This window comes from Poecilia mexicana, unplaced genomic scaffold (assembly GCF_051168715.1).
Source record: "Poecilia mexicana isolate PSO_F unplaced genomic scaffold, ASM5116871v1 scaffold_10, whole genome shotgun sequence".
Classification (NCBI taxonomy): Eukaryota; Metazoa; Chordata; class Actinopteri; order Cyprinodontiformes; family Poeciliidae; genus Poecilia; species Poecilia mexicana.
In genome coordinates, this window is record NW_028263379.1 from 9,725,234 (window position 1) to 9,750,033 (window position 24,800).

At 36.9% G+C, this 24,800-nt stretch overlaps 1 protein-coding gene across 3 annotated transcripts in view; it reads right to left on the reverse strand.

The window, feature by feature from the left end:
• The window catches only part of glra1 (glycine receptor, alpha 1), a 107,107-nt gene that overhangs the window by 33,316 nt on the left and 48,991 nt on the right, over positions 1 to 24,800 (reverse strand). For all 3 annotated transcript variants that reach the window (XM_015002828.2, XM_015002825.2, XM_015002823.2), the window contains 2 exons: positions 9,372 to 9,439; positions 1,662 to 1,885 (listed from right to left, as the gene is read on the reverse strand). In XM_015002828.2, coding sequence (XP_014858314.1) covers positions 1,662 to 1,885; positions 9,372 to 9,439 — 292 coding nt within the window. The remainder of the gene's footprint in view (positions 1 to 1,661; positions 1,886 to 9,371; positions 9,440 to 24,800) is intronic.

Sequence of the window (24,800 nt, forward strand, 5' to 3'; positions counted from 1 at the left end):
ACTTCAGATTTTATGACGTTTACATTTTTAATGGGATATTTGTAACACAAAATATAGCTAGAATACCCCAAATGCATGCACATTTATCCTGTTATGGCAACTGGGTTGTAGTGCATACAGGAATCATAACTGATCAAATAAACAAAAACTGGTCGCTGTGTGTGACAAATACCAAAATAATATTTTTATTTCAGGTTAACATAAAACAGCCTCCTGATTTTGAGTAGTTTAAGCTGCGAGATACATGCTACAGTTTGACTGTCGGAGATTCTGAAATAATGAATAAGAGCGAGAGAACAAACAAAAATAAGACCAAGATAACCTTGGAAATATGATGGAGAAATATTTCAGCATCAGCAGTCTATTAGATATTGCTGCAGAGAAACGCATACGTCCTGGAGTGCAGCTTGATGCCTTTTATGACCTGATATAATTTCATTTATGAGTTCTGCAGATAATTACAGACTGAAAATGTCCTCGGCCAGCACAAAACAGTCCCACAATGCGATGAGCATTATGGAAGAATCAAGCCCGTGGAGGAATATGAAACCAAAAATGCAACAAATGGAATTGGGCTGCTAGCTTTGTACGCCGTTTTGGACAGGGCAGGGTGCAATTCAATGTAGCAGTGGGTTTCTGTATTTATTAGCTTGTTTTGTCAGAAAATATACAACTATCTGCTCAAGTCATAACTTCAGTTTTATTGGTTACGCTTGGAGTTTTTCAGTCTTGGTCAAATCAATTGAAATGTGGCAGAAACTTTATCATTTTGCTCTAAATGCTGAAATGAAACATTTTTAAGAGGGAAACATTTTTCTATCAGATTAAAGCTTATTAAATATTTCAATACAATGCTAAAATTCACATATAATATTGCTGCTTTATGTTAAAACTTTATTATTTCTTCGCTGTTCAAGGACCACCTTGTTAAGAATATGTAAAATTGTTGAGAATGAAAAGCACCTTCTTTAAATGTCACGTTTGCTGTCGTTAAGGCATGACATCACTGCCAAAATTAACTTTTGTGGTAGTCAGTGTTAAGATGTTTGCTGATGCATCATTGCTCAATTATCAAAAATATGTAATTTTTTTCTGTACTGCGTTGTTCTATACTGTGTTGTAACAGGTGTAATGTACAAAGTTTCACACTAATCCAGTTTATAATGTATGAGGAATAATCTAAAGTAGGTTGTGTTTTTGACATGATATACCACAGAATTCAGAGTGTGGCCTAAGTCATGTGATCCAGAATCATACAGCAATTAAGCTGATGTAAAGTTTTTGACCGACGACCTTATGGTCTAGGAGTTATACACAAAAACACATTGTCCTTCACAATAGCGCCTCCTAGGTACTGGGCGGTGTGCATTTTTATACCTCAAGTAACGGTTCGGTTTTCCTACCAGACCAGCTTTGTTTTATTTTTTTTCCAGTGGCTCCTGGTTCTTCCACCCAGCATGTCGTAGCAGATAAGAATAATAGCAAACTGTGAAAAATCTGTACCATTACAGTCACGTTCTTTGCTCCACTGGGAACAGGTGAACAGTCATGCCTTGCATGGTCTTCACTCGCTCGGCCGGGTTAGAATCCCAATAAAAAACCATGACATACATAAAAGATGGGATTTAACGTCTGAAGCACCAGGCACGTCCTCCACTGACCGTATGCTGTAGAGCACGTTGCCGTTTTTAGAGATGCGGAGGAGCTTGTTGTCTGTAGTGACCTCGTGAAAGTTGGCCCCCTTCTCGTTGGCGAAGAACAAGTCAGGTTTCCAGATGGAGTCCAACATGGAGGGGTCGAGATCCAGCGAGTCGTCGGGATACTCGCTGTAAGCCAGCCTGGGGTCGTTCCACTGCTGCCGCAGGAAAATGTTCACTCTGTAGTCCTGCAAGCAGAAGGAAAATATGATGGACGTCAAATGGTTAAAGAGAGGGAGGAAAAAATGGTTTATGGGTAAGAAAAGCTGTAATTTATGAAAAACCGATGTGACATCCACACCCAAGGACAATTTAAAATAACTGCTCATGTTTGTGGATCTTGAAGGACTGGAGTTCCCTGACAAAACTGGCAGCAAAACGTGAAGAATGTGCAAATTAGATCTGAAAGCAGTATGTTTTTGCTGTAGGGCTACAAGATTATCCACTTTGCTCTGATAATGGTTCTAATCCTAAAACACTGATCCTTCCACCTTGAGTTTAGTCTGAGCTCTGGTTTGTGTTGTTTATCTTAAACTGGAAAAACGGCTATTCTGTCAAATGTTCTGTTTTTCAGTTTACATAAAATGTAATTTCATTCATCATTTGCATAAAATATTTCTTAGCAAAGCTACTTCTAGTAACTTATTCACATCTAAAGCATAGTTGGAAATATCTTTGGAAGTATGTGGTGATTTCTCTTGTTATGCTATTTGTGAAGTTGCTGCATTTAAAAGAAGGATCTAGAAAACAATATCTGCTAGGATGCAAGAAAAATATCAGATGAAAGAAAGACAAAATGTGAACAACACGACATGATATCCTCCCCTCTGCTACAAGAGCAGCATTCTCAGAAGAAATTGATTTGGCAGAAAAATTTAATTATGCCAAAAGTTACAAAGCGTACACCCTTGAAAAGAAGGTTGTAAATGCGTCCACAGGGAGATGTTCTCTATAAAACCAGAACAGGAGACGACGAGGGAAAAGGAGGGGAAAACAGTTTCTCATAGGTCATTGCACTGCTGACTCAAGATGCCACAGCTCCACATGGAATACGGCATTGACAGAAACCAAACGTTGAAGCGACAGACTGATGGGCAGGATTTCACGCCTGGATGAAAAGGCACTCATGGGTGTTCATCCATATATGTTTGATATTTCACTGATCACAGAGGTGTATCACTTTGGGCTGCAACAGGAATAGTTTCCCAATGAAATACGTCATCACATGGCCATTTTGTAAGCTTCTTTCCCTTCTGATTGCTCCTTGATCTTAATTGACGAAACAAGAAATGAAATCCTGCAGAAGTTGTGCATCTCTGCTTTGGTTGGAAAGCAGTCATGGGAGGCTGAACCAAAAATAAGGTGGCTGACAGAAATAGAGGCATACACAGCAGACAAGCAGATGGATGTGAGTCCTGGCAGTTGAAGGTCACAGAGCTGCTGCTTCTTTAGTCTTCCAAACACAGACGAGGAGATAGACTGTGACAACACGTCGAGGGTTAGATGAATCAGATAAAGAGGCTGGTTTCTTCTATGGTAGGGCGATATATGTCAAGCAAAGTTTTAGATGATACATGTTTGTGTTACTGGAGGAGTCGACTTTAAAAGTTAGAAATTATGGATGAAAGCACCTCCGGCTATTTCAGCTTGCACACATTTTTTTTTTTTTTTATGTTGTGCAAAAACTTTGTACACTTTTGTTCCAATCAGACTGAACTTTCTGTAATCTTACAAAGGGCTTTTGGTCAGCAGATGATGAAGGTTCTGAACTGAAAATTAGCAGGAAGCAGCCAGAAACCAAAGAAAAAGTCTGAAAGAACTTAAAAATTGATGAAGATCAGTTTAAAATATCACAATGAGGAAACAATAAGGTTTTTACTCAAGCTATGTGTACTAATTTTACAATTAGCTGCCAGTATCCTATAACATTTGCTGCACTTCAGATCTATAAATAAAGAAACTGCAAAAATGTTTTAACAGAAAAGCTTGCAAATTAGTCTAATAAATATATTTTACATCAGAAACATTTGCCTTTATTGAAGTATGTTCAAGAAAAGTAGCATAGGCTGCATGATGTCCATTTTAATTTTACTTTATTACCAACATTAAAGAAGTGTTTCAACATTATAACACTTAGAGTATTGCTTAGTTTATAGCTGATGTCACAGATAATTTTTGAGGACATTAAACTATAAAAACTCTGTCAAGATGATCTTGAAATGCTCAGAATTTTGAGTTGAACTTGCTCCCCCCATCCTTTAGGTGGCAGTATGCCGAGTGGCCCAGTGGAGTCAAATAACTTAGGATGGTCCACTATGTAATGACCACAATGCATCAAAGGAGTACCTTTAGCCACTTTGTCATGGTTAGCTTTTTGCAAATTCAGATGCATTTGTTCCAGTTTCCACGATTACAAGGATCTAGAAGACATTAAACTATTTAGAGCTCCAGACTGTGAAGTGACAGAGACATTTATTCTGGAGAATCCCAGGACAAACAAGCGGCTCTGTTCTGGAAATGCCTCTGGATCACCCAGAGGATCTGTGGTGGAGGGTGAGAAATGTTTGACTTCCCCCTCTGAATGGATCGATTTTTACATTTTCCTGCATGCAGAAGTTTTAACAGCATTAGGCCTTTGATCAATGCACCAGCTGTTACTTCATGTTATTTTTTATTACTCCAACATTCGATTAAAGATTTGTTTGGGGGCTTAGAGCCAGAGCTGGAATAGGATTGGACGTTTATAATGTCTGCAGTAAAGCACCTCTTTATCCTTTATGAGATCACTTCGGCTGCTGCCTCAGAAGACATACGGTAAAGGTTTTTAGTTTGTATTTTATTTCCTTTCTTTGTCTCTTTGTTTTGTATGTGTGCAGGCCAGTCGATCCAGCTATAGCATATTAACTGCAGTTCCCTCAGAGCTTTATTGTATAACCCTCCATTCTTCATTCTCTGTTTCACAATAAGAGTCCAGGTCTCTTCTGTGTGGAATTGGCATTCAGTTTGCCCCTCGATCTCTCTAATTGTCAATTATTCTAGGAATATGGAGCCTGGCTGCTCGGGCTGTCATTAAGCTGTGTGGCGTAGCAGAAAAAAGCCATCGCAGCGACTAGGTACGGCCACGCCAGCAGCCCCAGCAGGTGGCATTTCAAGAAGCAATCAGCCGCTGAGCTGAACATGTGTGCGCCGCAACAGCCTCGGCCAGGCTCCTTCTCTGTTTATCACTGTTTATTACACCAAATATCTCACATGAAACAAATGAGCTTGACCTTTTCTGAATGAGTCACCTTTTTTTCTGCTTGAGAAAGTGACAAATAACCTAAGACGCTGCAGAGATGAGGAGTGTGTGCTGATGGAGGGAAGAACGAAGGAGAGCTGTGGGCTTATTCCAGCGTCATCAGTCGCTAAGATGCCTGCAGTTTGATTTCAGCTCAGGAAATAAATCTAAGAAGAAACGGCTGCAATAGAGTCACTCAAAACAATGAAAAAAATATTCTTAGTCTTCAAAGAAACTAGAGAAACACAGAACCTTGCTACAGAATTCAGAGGTCTTGAACTTTTTCACATTTTATGCTACAACCACAAAATTTTATTTGTTTTATTGGAATGTCACTGTATGTGTTCGATCAACAAAAAGGAGAAGGGAAGTCATAGCAGATACGATAAATCACAGAATCCTACTAAGTATTTTTGTCGAGTTTCTAGTGCAAATATCTTAGTACACTGAAATACACAGAACTAGCTTGAAAGAACAGCTTTAGCAGCATCAGTGACTAAGTGACTAAATTTGTAGATCCGACCTGCATTATTTTTCAGAACATAACTGTATCAAGTCTATGCTGGAAAAGAATACTGCTGTGCTTTTCCATACAATGAAATCTCTATTCTCACCCGAACACATTGCACATGTTCTGCTCTGTATGGAGCCTCATTGATCAGAGGCCGCAGATGGATGAACAGTAAACACGCTGGCCAGAAGTCAGGAAACGAATGGCGCTCCACTCCAAAATTCAAATGAGCAAAAAGTAATTTGGCATTCTAATGAGAGGAAAGTAATATTAGTGAAAAATGGCTGATTTCATTCTGGAGTCTGGCTTTCGACAGAGCTGATGACTCATTTGAGTAATCGGGTTATTAAAAATGTTATTGACACTGAAGCAGATCTGTATTAAACCCGTCCATCTAAGGATGTGACATAAGGCCACTGGACTGTTAAAATACATAGTAAAATTATCCCCCATTGGAATGCTGCGGCAGAGCCATTAGCAGAGGAATTGCTGTACTTACACAATACCAAACTCATTTCAGCATGCATTAAACTCAGGCAGTAAACCACGCATGAAGGACTACAATCCTCCTCTTCTTCTTTTCCGTGTGCTTCCTTTGACAACAACAACAACTGCAGAAAAATCTGCAGCCATATTCTAATTCCACGCCTGTCATAACATCCTGCCGGCTTCCTGGAGTCTGCTCAGGTAGGAGGAGGAGGATATGGAGCTTCGCACATTATGGTAGCACATCTGCTCGGCTACGACAGCGAGGCAAAAATATGCCTTTTTTTTTCCTGTTTGGCCTCAGATGGAGCCACAGTTTGCCGGCAGCACAGCAGGATGTCAAGTAAATTTACAGAGGAATCCGGAGAGCAAACTTTTCTCTGGATCGTTATGGGATTTTAGTAAATGAGAAGCCTGATCATTCAGTAAACACTGGCACAGTTAACCTAGACTGACCTGAAGGTAATAATCTCTTAATGAAATCATCAGTTTAGGTTTAATGTTGGTGACAACATAGTTACCATCATCCAAGTTCATGATTTAATTAATATAATTGTATGACTTATAGTTTGTAGATTATTTGCAGCTTAAGGTGTTTTTCATGTTAAGATATTTTTTTTATATTCTCTAAAAAAAACGTATAAAATGTTCTTGTTTTTGCAGACATAAAAGAAAAGAAAACATAGTATAGCTCAATTTCAATTTTGGGCTTAACATTTTATGATCGTTTGAATACATTTAATTACATTTTTTGTTTTATTTTTTTATCAATTAATAATATCAAATAAAAATCTGTAAAGATTTAAATAAGGAAATATAGATATAAGTAACAAATAAAAACATATTTATTTCCACATAGTTGCTTGGAACAGTTATATGTTTTATTCCATGTTAAAATGTTATATTTGTAAATAATATAAGGCTGATTTTTAATAAAATGTGGTGGAAAGTTACTTTCTTTTTAGAAGGTGGATGGCATTTTAAAATATTTGCTCAGTAATAGCTTTAACATTATGGTTATGCTAAATGTATTTTAAAGTTTGGACTTCAAACACGTCTTATTTTTAATACCACAGTAAATTAGTCCTAAAAATCACATTTTTGATTAATTCAAACAATTATTGGTTTAATATGAGCTTTGCATTCAATTTTGCTTCAACATTTTCATCATTTTTTGTTTTACTATGTCCGAGTTTTTTTTAATTTTTTTTTATTTTGGTAAATTAAACACACAGGGATGTTTGAAGTTCTTCACATAAAGAGACGTAACACACACATGACGTTTGAATGGGGAGAAGAAAGCAGAGAAATGAGAGAAGCAGAAGAGGTGGATGAAGAAGGATGAGACAGAGTGAAGAAGCAGTGGGAGTGCTGAAGCAGAAACGAAGCCGTGTTGCGTCGGTACTTCAACAAGCACTGCGCCATTCTACTGAATCCATCGATCACTGTTCTTCACCGGCAGCACCGCCGTGTGTGTGTCCTTTATCTCTGAGAGGACCAACGTTAAGAGGACAGGTTTTACGCAGCAGTTTATACTTAAACTGGCCTTCAGCGTCAGGCCAAACTCAGGTTTAGCGTGGGAATTTAGAAAGATGATCAAAGGTGATATGTTATCATTTTAAAAGCCAGTCTTCAGTTTGCTTTGGATGTTTTTATCTGCTTAACTATTTGCCGAGACTAATGAGCTACGGTACATGTGTCATATCTTCCATGAACAAATCAATGCTTCCAAAAGCCCTTCTTGTCTCTCTTTACCTTTTATGTGTTTAGGGCTCTGATATATTTAAAATTTTCTAAAACACAGAAATTCAAGGATGGGTATTTAAGCAATTCAACTCACAAAAAGTGTTTTCTGAACAGGTGATAAGGGAAAGAGGCTGCGTTCCCAGTGGGTCAGTGGTTGACAGCCAGTCAGAAGAACTAACAAGCAAATTACTTACACATGGACAGGTATCAGATATTATCACTCAGTTATTTCTTCAAACTGAACAGTAGACTCAGATTACAATTGTTGCTTGTGATGTAGAATTATGACTATAAATAATTTCAGTGTTTAAAAGCCGTTTATAGATTTTTAACCTCATTCTTTAAAGATGCCTGCTAACTTTCAGTCTGAGAAAAGATCTGAAGGTATACTGAAAAGGACACCTGGTAAAAGTGCTACTGATCTCTGTATCAAAAGCATTTTTTCACATCGTCCTTTCGTTTGTGCCACCCTTCATCTCTGTTGCTCCAGGTTTTCTAGCATAATCAAGTGACTACTCAAATGCAATATATAATAGTATTTACACATACTATTCCATGTGATATGCAATAAAACTCTGCTGTACAACAATATTTCTAGACACTTATTTAACTTACTTTTTTACCTTTGTTGCACCTGCCTCGTATTCATCTTTTTGACCAAGATCAGCAAAAGGCATGAGGACTTTGTTAATGACAGGAGAGAAAATGACAAAAGCCTTTGTAATTCCTAATCTTATTGTCAAACCAACTGTCAAGAAGAGTCGTGTTTTATGAATATGTGACCATTTGAATGCAGACTGTTATGAACCTAACTCAATATTTACACTATTACATTAAACATACCTGCATAGGAATGGGCCTTGTCTGCATAGAGCCTTGAGATGACATCTGTTGCAGTTTGGCACTTTGTGCATAAGCTAAATTAAATTGAATTAAATTTTAAAGAGATTCTTTGAATATTTCTGTGCATTTGCACATTGTTAATCCAACCTGACAGAGCTAGAACCCAAACATGTATGTGCACGAAGAAGTAGTTGTCACGACCTCAGAATCCCTGCACAGGGTTTATTCAGCTGAAAGATTTACTGCTTTCATCGGAAAAATGTAGAAATTTCTCAGGGTTCAGGCGGGTGACAGTGGCTTGTTTTTGCAAACCAACACACAGCATATCTGCTCTGAGCCTTGTTGCTCAGTGAACGTTGATGCTTCTGTTATATTTATACTAATGGATTTCCTGTGTAATGAACTGGTGTAAATTTTCCCTTCATTGCTTGTAAAAAGACACGCCAGCTCTGCAGTCGCTGTGTTGTTATGCTAATGGTGGCGGCAGTGATGCGCTCGTTCAAATGAAATGAAATGTGGGCCCAGTGAGGCGGGGAAACATCCAAACACCGAGAGGTCAGAAGGCTTTTAATTTTTCAAAATGTTGTAAAAATGCAACTTCGGATGCATTGAATATCAACACAGCCTTCATTTTAATTAACTTCATTTTTCAAGTGAAAATTACCAGAGCTGAGATGAGGCTCTGGTAAGATGTGACTGTCTCCATTACGGGCCTAAGCATCCAAATCCACACACAGACACCAGTGACAAGTTTGAAACTCTTTGCTTTAAGGCTGTGCTGCTAAGTGGAAGTCATAATAAATAAGCTTACCATTGTTGTTTCAGCAATGGAGCCAAAACTGTTGATAAAAATGTTGCAGGTTACGTTGACAGGGGGACCTGCAGAAATGACACAGAGTGAAGAAGAAAATAAGAAGTGAGATTAGATGCAGGTTTATATGTATTGGTTGACTATTTTTATCGACACAAATGTTCATTTGGAGAATAAACATTGAAGAAGCCATTAAGACGGCTTTGCTTTGGTCTTTATTAGGTATCATTTAGACTGATGATCATAAGAAAACCAGGAGGTTCAGTTCAGCACAGGGCCACTGTTCATTCTTCTCCCACATTTTAATGTACTAAAAGTGCTGAGTTGATTTGTAACAATTTTAGAAAAGGCTTTAAAATCTGAAAAAGTTAAAGGAAAAACACCTAAATAATGACTCGGTCATGAAACATTTGATTGTTTTAAAGTGAAGCACAGCGCCTCAAAAAATGTACCAAAACTAAACAAGAGGTTAGAAGTAAGTGAAGATTGAAGTTTGACTCAAAACAGAAAAAACAACACATTTCTTCAAGGTCGAAAAGCAAGAATACGTAACATTTTGCTGAGTATGTCTTCAAACAAATAAACATAATTCAATTAATCAGTTTCAATTGATTAGAAAAGTTTTAGAAAAGTTGATTGCAATATTTCCCAAACTTTAAAAAAAATTCCTACACATTTGTTACCTTGCTAAATTATTTGCATAAATAACCTCTGTTGCTGCAGTACTGAATGCATGCAAGCAGAGGAATGGTTCTGAGACCTTGCTGAAATGCAAATAGAGGTACATAGTAGTAAAGTATACCTAATAAAATGGCCTATAAGTGTACATGTGTATTTTATTAATTCATTTCATTTGGTTTATTTCTTTTAAGCACAGCAGATTTTATTCTCTTCGGTGCATGTTTGGCTTCTGGTGTGGAGGTGTGAAGATGTCTCTCTAAGAGAAATGTTCATGTGTGATCATAAACGGAGACAGCATCACTGATAAAAGCAGAGTTCGGTTGACAACAGGCTGCAGGAAGTAAACAAAGCTAAAGTAGCTGTCTGACATTATAAGACTCAAATAATGGCTGAATGAACAAGTAAAATCCTCCAAACAAACCTGACAACGTCAAAGCATTTGCCCGCTGAGAGCCGGGTGACTTGTAAAACACTTCAGAACAAATAGGGAAACTAATGGCGACAAAATAAATTTCAAACAAAATACGAAACTACAATTGTTCAAAAATAGTGTTGGTTCAAAACTAGTTCAGTTACTTTCTTCTCTCAGGGATCAAATGAGGCTCTGAAGGTAGTTTACAGATGAGTGAGTTACAGCGACGGTGAGCAGAAAAACAACACACTTCACTGAATCATTGGATTTCCAAGTTGAACAAACAAAAACAGGATTACCTGGTGGACCAGAGCTGCAGAGAGGAACATGGAGGTTGACTCAAAAGAAATATTACTGTTCAGTTTTAATACCAAGCTTAAGGTAGCAAAACTGATCACTCATCGTTTTAAAGATGAAAGCAATGAACAAACAGATTTTCATATGGCAGATTTCATATATCCATTTTCTTAAAGGGAATTATAAGTGTTTTTAGAGATAGCTAACATTTCTTTTAGCTATTCACGGGTGACTGTGGTCCTCAACCGCTGTGAATACTGATGTCCACTGCACAAACTTTACTGTTGTTATCAGCGAACACGATATAAAGAACCAGACTTCGGTTTTCAACCATCAGGGTTATAATCCATTCTCTGTCTCTTACCAAATGTGTTTGATTCCAGGCTTTCTGTCAGCAATCAACAAAACAAACATGGCATAGAGCGCTGGGTTATTGAATAATTAAAATTTAGAAATAAATCTACAAAGGTTTGTTTTTTCTTTTTTAAGGGTAGAATGTTTAATTTGTACCATTAACAGCCACAATTTTCTTCTCTTTTCCCTAAATGGGACTTGAATGTCTCTCTACTCTTGTATTCTGTGCCATTTCTTTCTACTTCCTAATCCATAGGCACTGGACTGACAGCGAGCTTCCCTACTAACTGTAGAAAAGACAACAAAATAAGATGCAAATACACTCAACATGACTGTAAATGTGTAAATTCATCCATGCAAAAATCTAAAATAAGGCAGTCTGTTGCAGTTAGTTACTTTCAAAGTGAAGGAATACACAGAAATCAGATTTAACAAATGGTCACAGCTTGCAACTGCAGTTCTAATGTGCACATCTGTTTCAAAGAGTTTTCCAGATTGCTTTAGTGGTTCCTGTAGTTTTAAACACTGATAATTTGGTGCCATTAAAGCTGTGTTAATTTTTTTCCTTAAAAATGCTGATTTGCTTTCTTGGAGCTGACAAAAACAATTCCAGCTGCCATCTGGTCGAAGAGGAGCTACATTGTTGCTGTGTGTGCTTAGTATGAGGCAGCATCTCAGGCTCCTGAGAAGTATACCTCTGCATCTATGTGATGTGGTTGCATTGTTTCAGAAGTCTTTGGGTTTTACTCTGTAACATGTCGGCATGTCTGAAAAATGACTTTGCTTCAACTGGCAATATGACCTAAATTGTTTGCATATAACCAGACTAAATGTGGATAAAATCCTGACCATGCACCATTCTCTTACAAGAAGATTTTTTAATCTATTGATGAGTAGTTTTTAAATCAAAAGTTATGTATAACAGTCTATTCAGCTGATATAAGGTTGTGAATAGCAAGGAGAGAAGCAACTTTGCCAGCTTGTCTTCACATTGATGTGCTTTATATTTATTTTATACCTTGTGAGGTAAAAATGTGGCTTTGCATGACAAAATTAAATGTTTAATGAGTGAACAGGCTGCATCACTGTCAACCTCTGATACATGATGATGTAACTTAAGGTCAGACTATGCCTCCTGCAAACACACAGCCACACACACACTTACAAAACATGGACACAGAGTTTGTGTTTAACGTCCCTGACTCAACGCGATGTCTAATTCCACTTGCCGGGGGCTGGCTGCGAATGAAGGAAGGGGTCTGGATTATTTTGATGGCCAATTACTCTTCCTGTCACAGTCAGACGAACGCTCGAGGCCAAGGAGGAGAAATATCATGTCAGAGTCATTCATAGACACACACACACACACGCACACACACACACACACACAGATACACAGACAGAAACACAACCGTGGCTCAGGCATGGAGTAGGTTGTAGAAGTACGGTTAAAAGAGGAAATAAATCATTAAAGTTTGCCTGAGGCAGTCACTCTTCATGTGAGTTATATGTACAGCATCCAATTAGAAAGCAGATATTACTTACAGGATAGTGAGACGGTATGATGGTAAAGTTACACAGATGAATTGAAACAAGATGACATGAAATTCACAGAGTTCGTTTCAAGTTGTGCAACAGAAACTTGTTGAGCAAAATGTTTACACAACACAAATCTGACTGAATGTATTTAAAGTAAGAAGGTAGAAGATATGAGCAAAATGACTATTGTTTATTGAATTATCTTAAACTGCCCTTTATGTATTAGGAAGAAACCGAATTCAAAATGAACTATAGACTTGAATTGCACTTATTTTTTGAATTGCCTCAAAATTACATCTGTAAAGAATTTGTTTGAAACTGCAGTTATTATTAAGTAAATGTGGTTACACAAAAAAGATATTTTGAAACTGACTCAAGCATTAAGAACAGAAAACGTTTGGCTTGAAATTGACTGTGAACTAATTTAATTTGAAGAGTAAATGCATCTTTGCATTGCATTTTTGTACATTTTTTTTTCTACTTCTTTTTCCACAAATCCAAAATTACAACAATATCAACTGTGGGCTGCAGTTTATACAAACTTTGTTTCTGACAGAAAATCAACCCTTTGCCCTCCGATGAGATTTCAACCATCCTACAAGTTCGACCGACTGAAAGGAGAAACAGGCTGGGAGTAAACACACTTCAAGACAAATGGACTTCAGGTAAATAGCATCCCCTGCTGAGGCACTTGACTGTATCTGTCTGATGTATGAAGCCTGCACAAACCTGGAGAGTACACGCTCTGATATGTCTGAGGATTTATCCATAAAACCACCTGGTGTTACATTATCAGAGTGTTTTCTCTCAGAAGGGCTCTGCAGGCCTAACTCAAGTCCCTCGCACCCTGGCTTTGTTCAAAATCCCTCCATCAAGGTCCTCTCACTGTGTGGAGGGAGGGAGGTGAGCAGAGTGATGTCATAATTTGTCTTTCCTTGACATTTCTTGAAGTGGATGATGCAAAAAAAAAAAAAAAAAAAACTACAAGAGATGGGGGGAAGCTTAAAACCCACCTTCTTATTTTCTGCCACAACAGTTCATTTAATACCCATCAAGTAAAGGGCAGAAGGAGAGAGATTCACTCTGTTTTATAGCTTTTTCAATAAAACAGAAGATGGGATGCAGCAGAAAAAGACAGAAAGAGAAAGCAGATACAGCTCATTAACTGTCATGGAGGACAGGCTGGCAGTGAGTCACAGGCTTCTGTAGCTCTGCTCTTATGTTAGCCTCAGCGTGTATGAGCTCACAAACACGCCTGTGCTCCCATGATCCTTCATTACATAACGCCCGGCTTGCAGCTTGAATGAAACACAGATTTCATTCACTTGGATTTGCACATAAAGTTTATGTTTTTTCATATCTGTCACAAATGATAATGCAGAGAAAGCTTACTCGCTGAGTCTGATGCATTTTTGTGGGATAAAAATATTTGTGGTCTAAAAAAGTCTGATATTGTCATAACTCAGTGCTTTCTCGGTAATTTGCAACAACTTTCCTTGTAAATCTGCAAATTGTAAATTGTTTAGATTGCTTTTGTGTCGTAAAAGAAACCTACATTTTCGTACAGGGTCAAACAATTCATTAACCTCATATTAGAGTGAAAAAAACCAGAACACTCATTTTCTGAATACATCAGTGTAAAAACAGTTTTTACATTGTTTTCACTTCTATACTTAACCAACACTATTTTAAAGCATATAATTTGTGCAAATACGTTTAAATAGTATGTAATGTTTTAGTTCGATAGTGAAATATTTAGTTTGAAGCTAGATATTTAGTTAACCAGCTAAATATTGTTAGCCAATTAAATATTTATCTTCAAACTAAATATTTGGTTAACAAGTGAAATATTTAATTTGAAGCCAAATATTGAGTTAACAAGCCAAATAAATAGGTCAGAGGGAAAGGAACGAAAATGTACTTGCTGATAACTGGAAGTGAACCACCAAAATTAAAAGCTGGGTCTTTATAAACTCCAGCTTTTGAATCGTTTTATGTCACCTCTGGTTTTCTCTCCTCATTTATTGTACTACACTGAATATTACAATAAAGAATAAACCATTATAAATGCATGTTAGCTAAATATTTAGTAATTTCGTAGCTGACTCAGAGTTAAATACTTTAGTTGGTAAAGAAAACATTTAGCTTTCAAATTAAATATTTAGTTTAAAATTTACAAATGATTGGAAAACATGATGAAAATATAACTGAGGAAAGAACACCCTTTTTTTCCCTCTTTTGACACATTAAATAACCCAAATTATTGCTGCTAATTTTTGACTGTGATTTTATAAACACCACCTCATAAATATGATTCTAGTGTAATGACTCAGTACAACTAGAAATATATAAATATAAACTTAATCTGTTTACCATTTACAAAATGACTCATATGAACACACTGTTATTCAATTAAATAAGTTGAAGCAATAAATGGAAAATGTGATACAAATCTTTACATTTGCATGTTATATATTTAACTTTATAATTTAATAGGATTTTTATATTTAAATCTCCATTAACATTTTTAATTGCTCCCCTAAAATTGTGGGTCTTTGATTGCAAAAAACTCATAAAAGAAAATTAAGATAAGCAAAGAAGCACCTGAATTTCTGGGAATAACAAATGTCACTGGCAGCTAAAATCAGCTTTTGCGAGCCTAAAAAATACCAACCCTGTGCGTTAGATAAAAAGCTCAATCTCTCATGGAATTTCATCCGTCCACTCTTGTGGAGAGTCATTATCCCAGGCTCAGCGCACACCAATTGTGCATTTGGGGGAAAGTGAAGCTTGACAGACCTGCCATGCTAATTTAATGTTGCTAAGTTATGATTGGACAGTCACTGTCTGGGGAGTAGACTTTAACTAAGAGTAAAACCACAATGTGTGTTTGCATCCAGTTAGTGGAGGGACAAAAGTATTGGCCCTTTAGTGATACAGAAGCATCTTTTTGACTTTTTCTACATAACAACCCAAAAAGGTCCTACTGGGTTTTACTTTGTAACTACAAGTACTTGTAACTAAAGGTCAACAGACATCCTTGTTTGAAAGTAAAGACATCTCACATGTACTGTGAGGACATAATAGGTAAACAATTAGAAGTTTTCATACCCATTGAACTTTTTTATTTTTCACAAACTTTATTGTTTTAAGAGGGATTTTATGTGATAGATAAAACATAAAAAAGTCCATAACTGCAATTTGTAATAGGTAAATACAGTCTACCTGCAAGAGAGAATCTGCTGATAGAACAATGATTAGTCATGAACTCTCAGTTTTCTTTTTTTTTTTTGGGGGGGGGGGGGTTCTAAGGAAAAATTAAACTGTTAGTCTTTCTTCCTTTGACTCCATGTGTGCTAGTTTGTGTTGGTTCATCAAGTTCGGTGGTAGTGAAGTGACAAAATTTAGAAACATTTCTAGGGGCATGAATACTTTTCAATGACTTTCCTGAGGATCACACAGGCTCCATCAATAAGCAGACTCACATAATAAATGTGACAGCAGAGACACACTGTAAACACGCGGATACAGATGTGGAGACGCCCTGAGGCATACAGTAAACACACTGTTTCATGCACATCCCTGCTTTTTACATGCCTCGTTACTTTTTCACCTTCTGCAGCTGATATGATTTAGCCAGTTGCGCACACACGTATGCATTTCTTTACTTCAATCCAACAAATATAAAATCCACCATCTAAGGCTTTTCGAGAGCATTCAACCAAATTGAAACAAAAGTAGTTGTGCGGTTCTTAACATCAACGTCAGAAATAAATGTATCTGATCAGTGTGAGGTGAACAGGTCTCAGGCTTTTTTAAATCAAATGTCCTGTAACTAACACACACTCTCTCACACACACACCCAATGGGCAGAACAATCAAGGCTCGTCCTGCTAAGGTGCATCCCTGCAAATAAATTCCCCTTCTTCTTCTTCAGCTGAGCTCCACTTTCATTAAAAACAAGTGACAACAGCAATAAAGCACTCGGCTCGGCACTTCTGCTAACAGCATCTACCGAAGCCGCTTTTACCGCAGAACCTCTTTAAACGGCCCCTGAGCTCGCCGGCACCAGGTGAGTCTGGGACTTTCCCCAATGCAATATCTAAATACAAAAGCCCTGGGAACAATATGTACAAAGGTGTGTTGTGAAAAACACGCCATAGGCGTCCCACAGAGTGAATTCATGCCAGAAAAAAAAATAAAAAAAACATGCATATCATAAAAATAGATGTTTTATTCTAAAATGTTTGCAATTGGTTTAACGTTTTTGATGCTGATTTGGTTGTCCTAAGTTTTTAAACAAGAGTTGGATGTTTTTCTTAACACTGTTGGAAACATAGAAATGTACAATTATTGATCCCTGGTTGAGGTGTGTAAAAAAAAACTATAAATTCTGGTTGCAGCAACATAGTCTCACATTGAAAGATTACAGGAAACAATTACATTAAGTATATTTGTTCTGAAAAAGTGTATATATAAGGAAATAGTTATTTTAACAAATAAAAAAAACACTTTAAATAAAACTCTGGTGAAATTTTTCTGAAATTGGGTCATGAATTGGTCTTTCAATGGAATAATTACCAACACATATGATCAAATGAGCCCAGAAATTATTAGAAACAAACTGAAAAGAAGGGAGCACAAGACAGGACATATGACATAGAGAGATTATATAAAGAGGAACAAGTGAAAAACCTATTTTTATGCTCTAAACTTGGTAAATATAGATGAGTAAATTCTGCCCTGGAAGCTTGGCAGAGATTATTCTTTAAAATGTAAATATTTCCTCATTTATTTCCCACTGAACTCATGTTAAAGTTTGTACTTTTCTAAATGTGACAGCATGAGATTACGGTGCAGCAATAAGATAAATTTAAGCTTTTTATGCATCTTACCCTGGAGTCCAAACAAATGTGTCTGTGTGGCCAAATTCCAATGACTGTTTTCTCATACACTGTATTTATTTCCATTTGCATATACTATTTTGTGCTTAAAACTTTTAATAGAATGTTGAAGTTTCTTGTGGTTTTATTACATATTTTAAAACTAACCAGTGATTCAAAATCTTAAAAATAGTAGCAATTTTCTATTAAATCTCTCAATTTAATCTTTACATTAGGAATTATTATAAACTCATTCATATCCCATTTGAATATTTCCATAATCTAATTTATGTGTGTTTCTGTTTTAAGACTGTACATCAGTGAATAAATAAAAGCTGTTCTTTCCTTAATGACTCCTTTCTTTTCACTGACTTTCCTGCTTGTTGTTTCAATCCTCAGTTTTCTACAGAGATGCTCAGAAAAAGGAAGGCTGAATAATGTCAGAGTAGTTCCTTTTATTGCTTTTTTAATAGATTATGTGTAGTGTGAGGGTTTTTTCCCTGTAGTGAAGATTTTATCCTCAGTGTGATTCCTGAAGAGACAGTCCTTGAGCTGTCCACAGAGGACATGATTTGAGGCCCTGGGACAGTTTTACTGTTATCTCTTCAGCAACACAACCGGAAATTAGGTTTCTTGACAAAACTCCCGAATACTTGTCTTGTCTCTGTTTCACATTAATGCGTTCTGTTTGTGACTACACTCCTGATACTGGGCAGCGTTTTGGATCAATGCATTCACTTCCCTGCAGGTTATGCCATCTCTACCAAATGCCATATGTTAGAATTATACGCCAGGTGGGAAAAACAGCAGGGGGCGTTGGTTGGTGCAGTGGTGATTCCTCAGACCAGCTGATAACCCATGCAACTTGTGTGATTATATCTTGCAGGACATTTGTTTTTGCATTTTGGAGCATCTAAATTTTAAAATACCAGAGCCAGGAGTTCCCAGCAGTAACTGGTAGCATCCATCTGGGGTTAGCATTCAGCTAAACAGTCTGAGTCTTCAGTTACTTACTAATTACTTTTTCAGTATCTCTACAGCATTATCAACCATTGAATTCTGTTAATGACTGAAATAAACTAATATGTTTAATGTTATGTAAGTAGTTTATGGAAATACCGCATGGTGAAAGAATGCAAACCTTACATCAGTTCAAGTTGGACCAAAATGTTCATTTATCACCTATAAAGGTTGAATCTATGAAAAATGTAAAGACAAAAATGAACAAAAATGGATCTGCGAGGTATAATCTCACAGACCCATTTATGTAACCAAGACTGACTTTACATTTTCATAATTTTAGATGTGATATTCAAACGAATTGAATTATTTATAAAGCAGACTTGAAAACAACAAATGGTTAAAGTAATGTACATTAAGATAATAAGCATAAGTGAAAAAAAAGGAAAAACAGACAAAAAACAATGATAACCAACATAACTTGCACAAAAGAACAAGCAACCCACATTGTGGTGAGTTTTATTCGGCACTCTGCGGTCAGAACCAAAGAAGAACCTCTAACAAATATTAAACAGTATCATAAATCTTCAAGAAAAACATCTATCATGACTGCTGTCATAGAGAATGAAAAGGTCAGAATAAGGCCATTCAAACAGACATACGTCATGTTTGGGCAACAAAAGCAAATTTGGGTTGGTTTCCCCTGATATGTGAACGTAATCTTGATGTGGAAAAACATTACAGTGAAGCTAAAATCACTGTGAAGAGAATGTGAAGAAATAAATGCTCCAGAACTTTTATCTGTGCATCTCTACTTTTGCACTTTGTATCCTGCTATTAAGCTCTTTGCTAACAACACAGCACGCATCCTGTTTATGTTTCATCAACTTGATGTGGGAGCTGAAATGGTCCTTCCACCACTGCACCAATTCTAAACTCAGATGTATTTATTGTTGGCGACAGATCTGTCCCCAGAGGCTCATCCAAACCCACATCTCCAATCCCCTCATCATCCGCGCGCCGTATTCGGGGACCAATTAACTGGTCAACAAAACAGCTTTTTGTGCTGACATCTTCATTTTACACTAACTCGTCACTGCGGCAAACCCAAGCCACCGAATGGAACTAATGAAGCAGCAGAAATCAAACACACCTCGTGTTTTCAGACGAGGAAGTGTAGGTGGTTTGGTGGAGTGTGTTCCATTATCGTGTCTTGAGTGGGTTGTAAAACATAGATATTTGGAGAAATCGTTGCTTTCTGCATGTCTCCTGACACCCAATTTAGGCTTCTCTAAGTGGCACTCATACCCAGAGAGCTGAAGTTGAATTTATTGTCATCAACAAATGAGTTAACCAAAGGAAAAGAAAGCAGAGGGGTGAAAAGAAAAGTCAGAAGCTACAAATTAAATGAATAAGAGGCTAAATTACATCGGATTGCCTTTTTTGCAACTGAGCTGCCCTCAGCAAAAACTTTTACAATGGCTGTAAGACATTAAATATGTATAAGGTGTAGCATATATGGTTTGGGGAAGGTAGTTTTACTTTTTATTGAACTAATATATATTTCCTACACATGCTCACACAAGAACAAACAAGGCTGTGGAATAAAGATGTTGAAAATGTATAAAAGACAAAAACAGAGGGTTATTTTATATTTTTCTATTCCTTTTGCTGTTTGGTCATGATGTGCAGAGGAGGTTATCATGTTTTTCTTATCAACCATGCATGAACATTGGAGCAAAATACCAGATCCATGAGGGGAAAAAAGTTCTGAAATAATTAACATTTTATCAAACGCTGAAAGCTTTAAATTCCTAAACGTCTTTTGGCTCAGCTTTGAAAAAAATAGCCAAAAGTCATAAAACTCTGGAGAAAAAGTTCTGGAGGTTCTTTGAAGATTACTGAATACTTTATACATTTTGTAACTGTTTTTATTCACTTTCAGCTCCAGGTTTTTAACATTTTAGCTTGATTCCTCAAGTTTTTATTTATTAATGCTGTCATTAAAGCAACAAAATATTTTTTTATGTTAAATTATGTCTGAGGTAGTTGTACTTTTTTAATATTAAAGAGGGAAGAGGGTCGGCAGGTCACGGTATATGGACCATGCGTCATGATTCACATAATGGTTCCTGCTGGAGGTAGCCACTCATACAAAGCCTGGTTCTGCTGGAGGTTTGGAGGTTTCTTGTTGCTAAAAGGAAATCATGGCTCTCTTCTGTCAGAGAGGCTTGCTGAGGATGAGGGATTGCTGCGAAGTGAATGACTCACTGCAACCAGCTGGGCTTTTTTTACACAGATACCTTTTTACCAGTGGGCATTAAATGAACAACTGTTGGGATAAATTAGACTGATTTAAATTGAACTTCAAACAAATAGGTTTCCATAAATCTGAACCTGTTGTCTTGTAATTTCCCTTGAGATCGAATTTGTTGTGAATTGGTGTTGTATACAGTGGTGTGAAAAAGTGTTTGCCTTCTTCCTGATTTTCTACTTTACGAACATTTTCACACCTCAGTGTGTCAGAACATGAAACCAATTTAAATATTTATCAAACACAACCCAAGTAAACACAAAGTACAGGTTTAAAATGAAGGTTATTTTAATGTTTGACAAAAATGAAGGGAAATTGGAACTCAGGAAGGGGGCAAACACTTTTTCACATAACTGTAAATAATCTTAAATTACATGGAATTGTTTTGTTTTTTTACCATGTTTTTCCTAAGATATGATGCTAAAGTTGCTGGGAAATGACAATAAAGCATTCGTCTTTCTGTGTTTCCTTCAGTCTCAATATCTGAAGATGATTATTAATTATTGCCCATCATTATTTTTAGGATTTCTAAAACCTGACGAGGAAAAAAAACAGAAAACCTTGACTAAGTGTAGTTTCTTAAAAAGCTTAAAATCAAGCTTGAAAAGCACCAATATCAAAATTTGGCTTATTTTGATAACCAATACTATTATTACTGCTATAATTCCTGACCCACCATTAAAAATAATTATAAATAAGAAACCAACCACATAGGTGACTGCTTCTCTGCTTCATCACATGTTCAAATAAATACCACATGGTCAACAAATACACAACTGGAAAAAGAGCATTGGTTGTCAATATTGGACTAGTTTTTCTTACCAGCATGTTAAAAAAATGAGTCACGTGGACCAATACTGATGTTAAAGTTGATATATCAGCCATCCCTGGGTTTAAAACAATATTTATTACTTTGGCTCTCTGCAAAAATGATGACAGTGTGGAAAGAAATAAGCGTCCAGGATGCACGAAAATCCTGAAAAGCTGCAAACTATCAAAGACCAGTCTGTCTCCTGATGTAACATTTAAACAATATTCCAACAAGACTTGATTTTCTTCCTTGTATATTCTCTGTCTGTTTGCTGTAAAAGTAAATTGACCACTTGTAAAAGTCCTGTCTGGATCTTTCTGTAATGCAGATGTTGTTACCTCTCTTTTCACCACATCTCTCTCCATTTCCACAGAGAGTTCCTATTTTTTTCCGTGCATAAAAGCTGAAAGTACCTGACTCTTCGAACAGAATCTCCTTTTCCTTTAAACAAGCTGGTAAACACTGCAGCTGATGAGCAGCAAAGGAAAACCACTCCCTGTCGTACTTTAATTGGATTGGGGAGATGAAGAATAGTGGTTTCTCCAGCCGTCATATTCAGCCATCCATCATCACTACTTCCACTGAGTGAACTTTAGGAAAAAACTTCATCTTGTTCCCTAGTGAAGTAGTAGAAATGCCATTATGATGCGCTTTCCTCCCTCTTCGTGCCTTTTTGCAATAATGCTTCTTTCTCTTCTCTTTTTTTGTCCCTTTTTCTTGTCTCTTGTAACTCTGCCTCTCCTTCTCATTCATATTCTGTCTTGCAGCCAGAGGGTGTTCAGGTTTCATTATGGGATGAAATGTATTCAAAGTGGGAGGAAGGCAGAAAGAGGAGAGGATGGAGAGATGGATGGATGGATGGCAGCTTGGTCAGGAAACACCTGAGGCTCTCTCTGTGTGTATGCGAGTGTGTGTGCGGGTGCGTGTGTGTTTCTATGCATATTTACTTAAAATTGGCATTCATGCCTGCCAGCATTTTCCGTTTCTCCATGAAACTGTGTGTACCCTGTCTGCACTGAGAATATTTCTGTGTATGTTTTTGCCAGGAATGTGTGCCTGCTTGCATATGAGCTTTCTCTCCCAGACTCCTTTGTTTATTTATCCCTATTATACACCTACACTGTCCCACGGCAATTCATAAAACTGTCATTAAATGTAATCTAAAGCTTTGTGGTCATAAACATAATTCCACTGTAGGCTAGGTTTGGTTATTAATGAACCTAATGATCTGGGCAAGCTATAAAAACCACTCAAAAATGTGGAAATCACCAACTGCCTAAAAGTATAATGGATCTTGTCCATGTTGTGAATCTTAATTTGCAATTTGCAATGTCAGGCTTGTAACTGTAATTTGCAATTAATTGAGAACATTCCTGAAAATTGCAAATAAAACATATTACTTGCAGGCTGGATGCCAATAAAGCTCAGAAGAAAGTAAAATTGGTACTTGCTTAAGTAAAAGTACTTGTTCAATGATGTGAAACATTGAAGTATGAAAAAATGTTTTAATTTCAGACTTGTATAACAAGAATAAATATTTAAAAAATCCTTGACTCCAATGAACAACAGTGAGAGCCATTATGTACAACTGGAAAAACCATGAAACAGATGTGACCAAAACTACTCCAAGAGCTCATCAAAGACTCATCCAGGATGTCAAAACAAAAACCAGAAATACTGAACTAACACTTCCATGAATGCAAAGACCTGCATTCATGAATGCAAAACCCTGAATGAATGCAGATTCATGAATGCAAACCCCTGCATTTATGAATGCAAACCCCTGCATTTATGAATGCAAACCCCTGCATTCATGAATGCAAAGCCCTGCATTCATGGAAGAGCTCCAAAAGAAAGACTCGGTTTACACAATAACACCAGGACAGTAAAATGCTAATGTTTTGTTGCATTTTGGCCTCTAGTTTGCATGGTAAAAGCATTTTGGCCAGTCAAAAACATGCCAAACTTTTTAGAAACACAATACAAATCATCTCCGTGTAAACTCAAACTAAAAACGGTTGGAAGCGATCATGTCAGTCACGCCATCTTGTGCTGGCGCTCTCACTTTCACCCACACACAACACAGCAACAATGGCGGACCTTATCCATGTTCTGTCTGTGCTGCTGCACCTTTAGATCATTCAGCAAAGTCTGCTCACTGTGACGCAGCAAAGACACAGATTACATGCTTCAGGTCAGTGCACTCTATGTGTCCTACGGTTATAAAAAATGCCTCTGGGTCAGAAAATGAACAAAGTTTTACCGCCTCCTGCAGGCCAGGCATGGCACTACATCATTCCCGTTCTATTTGTGTTTCCATTCCACTATTGTGTAAAGCTAATTTTGTCCAATGCACAACAAAAATGTTTTTGGAAATTTGTGACTTAAAAAGGGTTTCTGTTTGACCAAAGCAAACACAGAAGCTCATCTAACATTTACCTAAAAAACATCCTGATGATCCTCAAGAGTTTTGGGAAAAACAGACTGAGGACGGCACATTTTAGAAGCTTCTCTTCCCAATAATTTGGAAATAAATCAACATCATTAATAAAAAAGAACATCTTACTGACAGTCAAACATGTTGGCGGTAGTGTGATGTGGAGTCGATTTGTCTCTTCAGGAGCTGGACGACTTGCTATGGTGTAATATATTTATTTGTTGGTGACCAAATCTGCTCTCTTCAAGGAAAATGTTTGGTCATAAATTTGTGACCTTCAGTCCAAGTGCACTTAGATTTTCTGCAAATCAAACCCACCAACAATTCCACATTTGAAAATGTTTTATGAAATCTGCTTTATTTTTTCCCAAATTCCACATTCCACTGCTTTACTAGAGATGAATGAAGATTGTTTCATTTTTTTCCAGAAAAAATGAAACAATCTTTTTCATTTTTTGTTTAATCTGATTCTGATTAGGGGCAGATTTTGGAAAATCTGATTCCTGTAGGAAAATCTGATTTAGGATACAGAGCAATAAACACCTTCATAATATGAAGGTACTGATTTATTTAAATGTTTAAGTGTTAACAGAAACGGCTGGCTGCGACTAGCTAGCTAGTTTCCTCTCTAGTTTATGAGTCATCATCATATCCTTGTGCCTCCAATCAACCAAGTTACAGAAAAGATTTCTCCCATTTCATAAAACCTGTTGGCCCTGAAGCTTGAACTAAGCTTTCAGT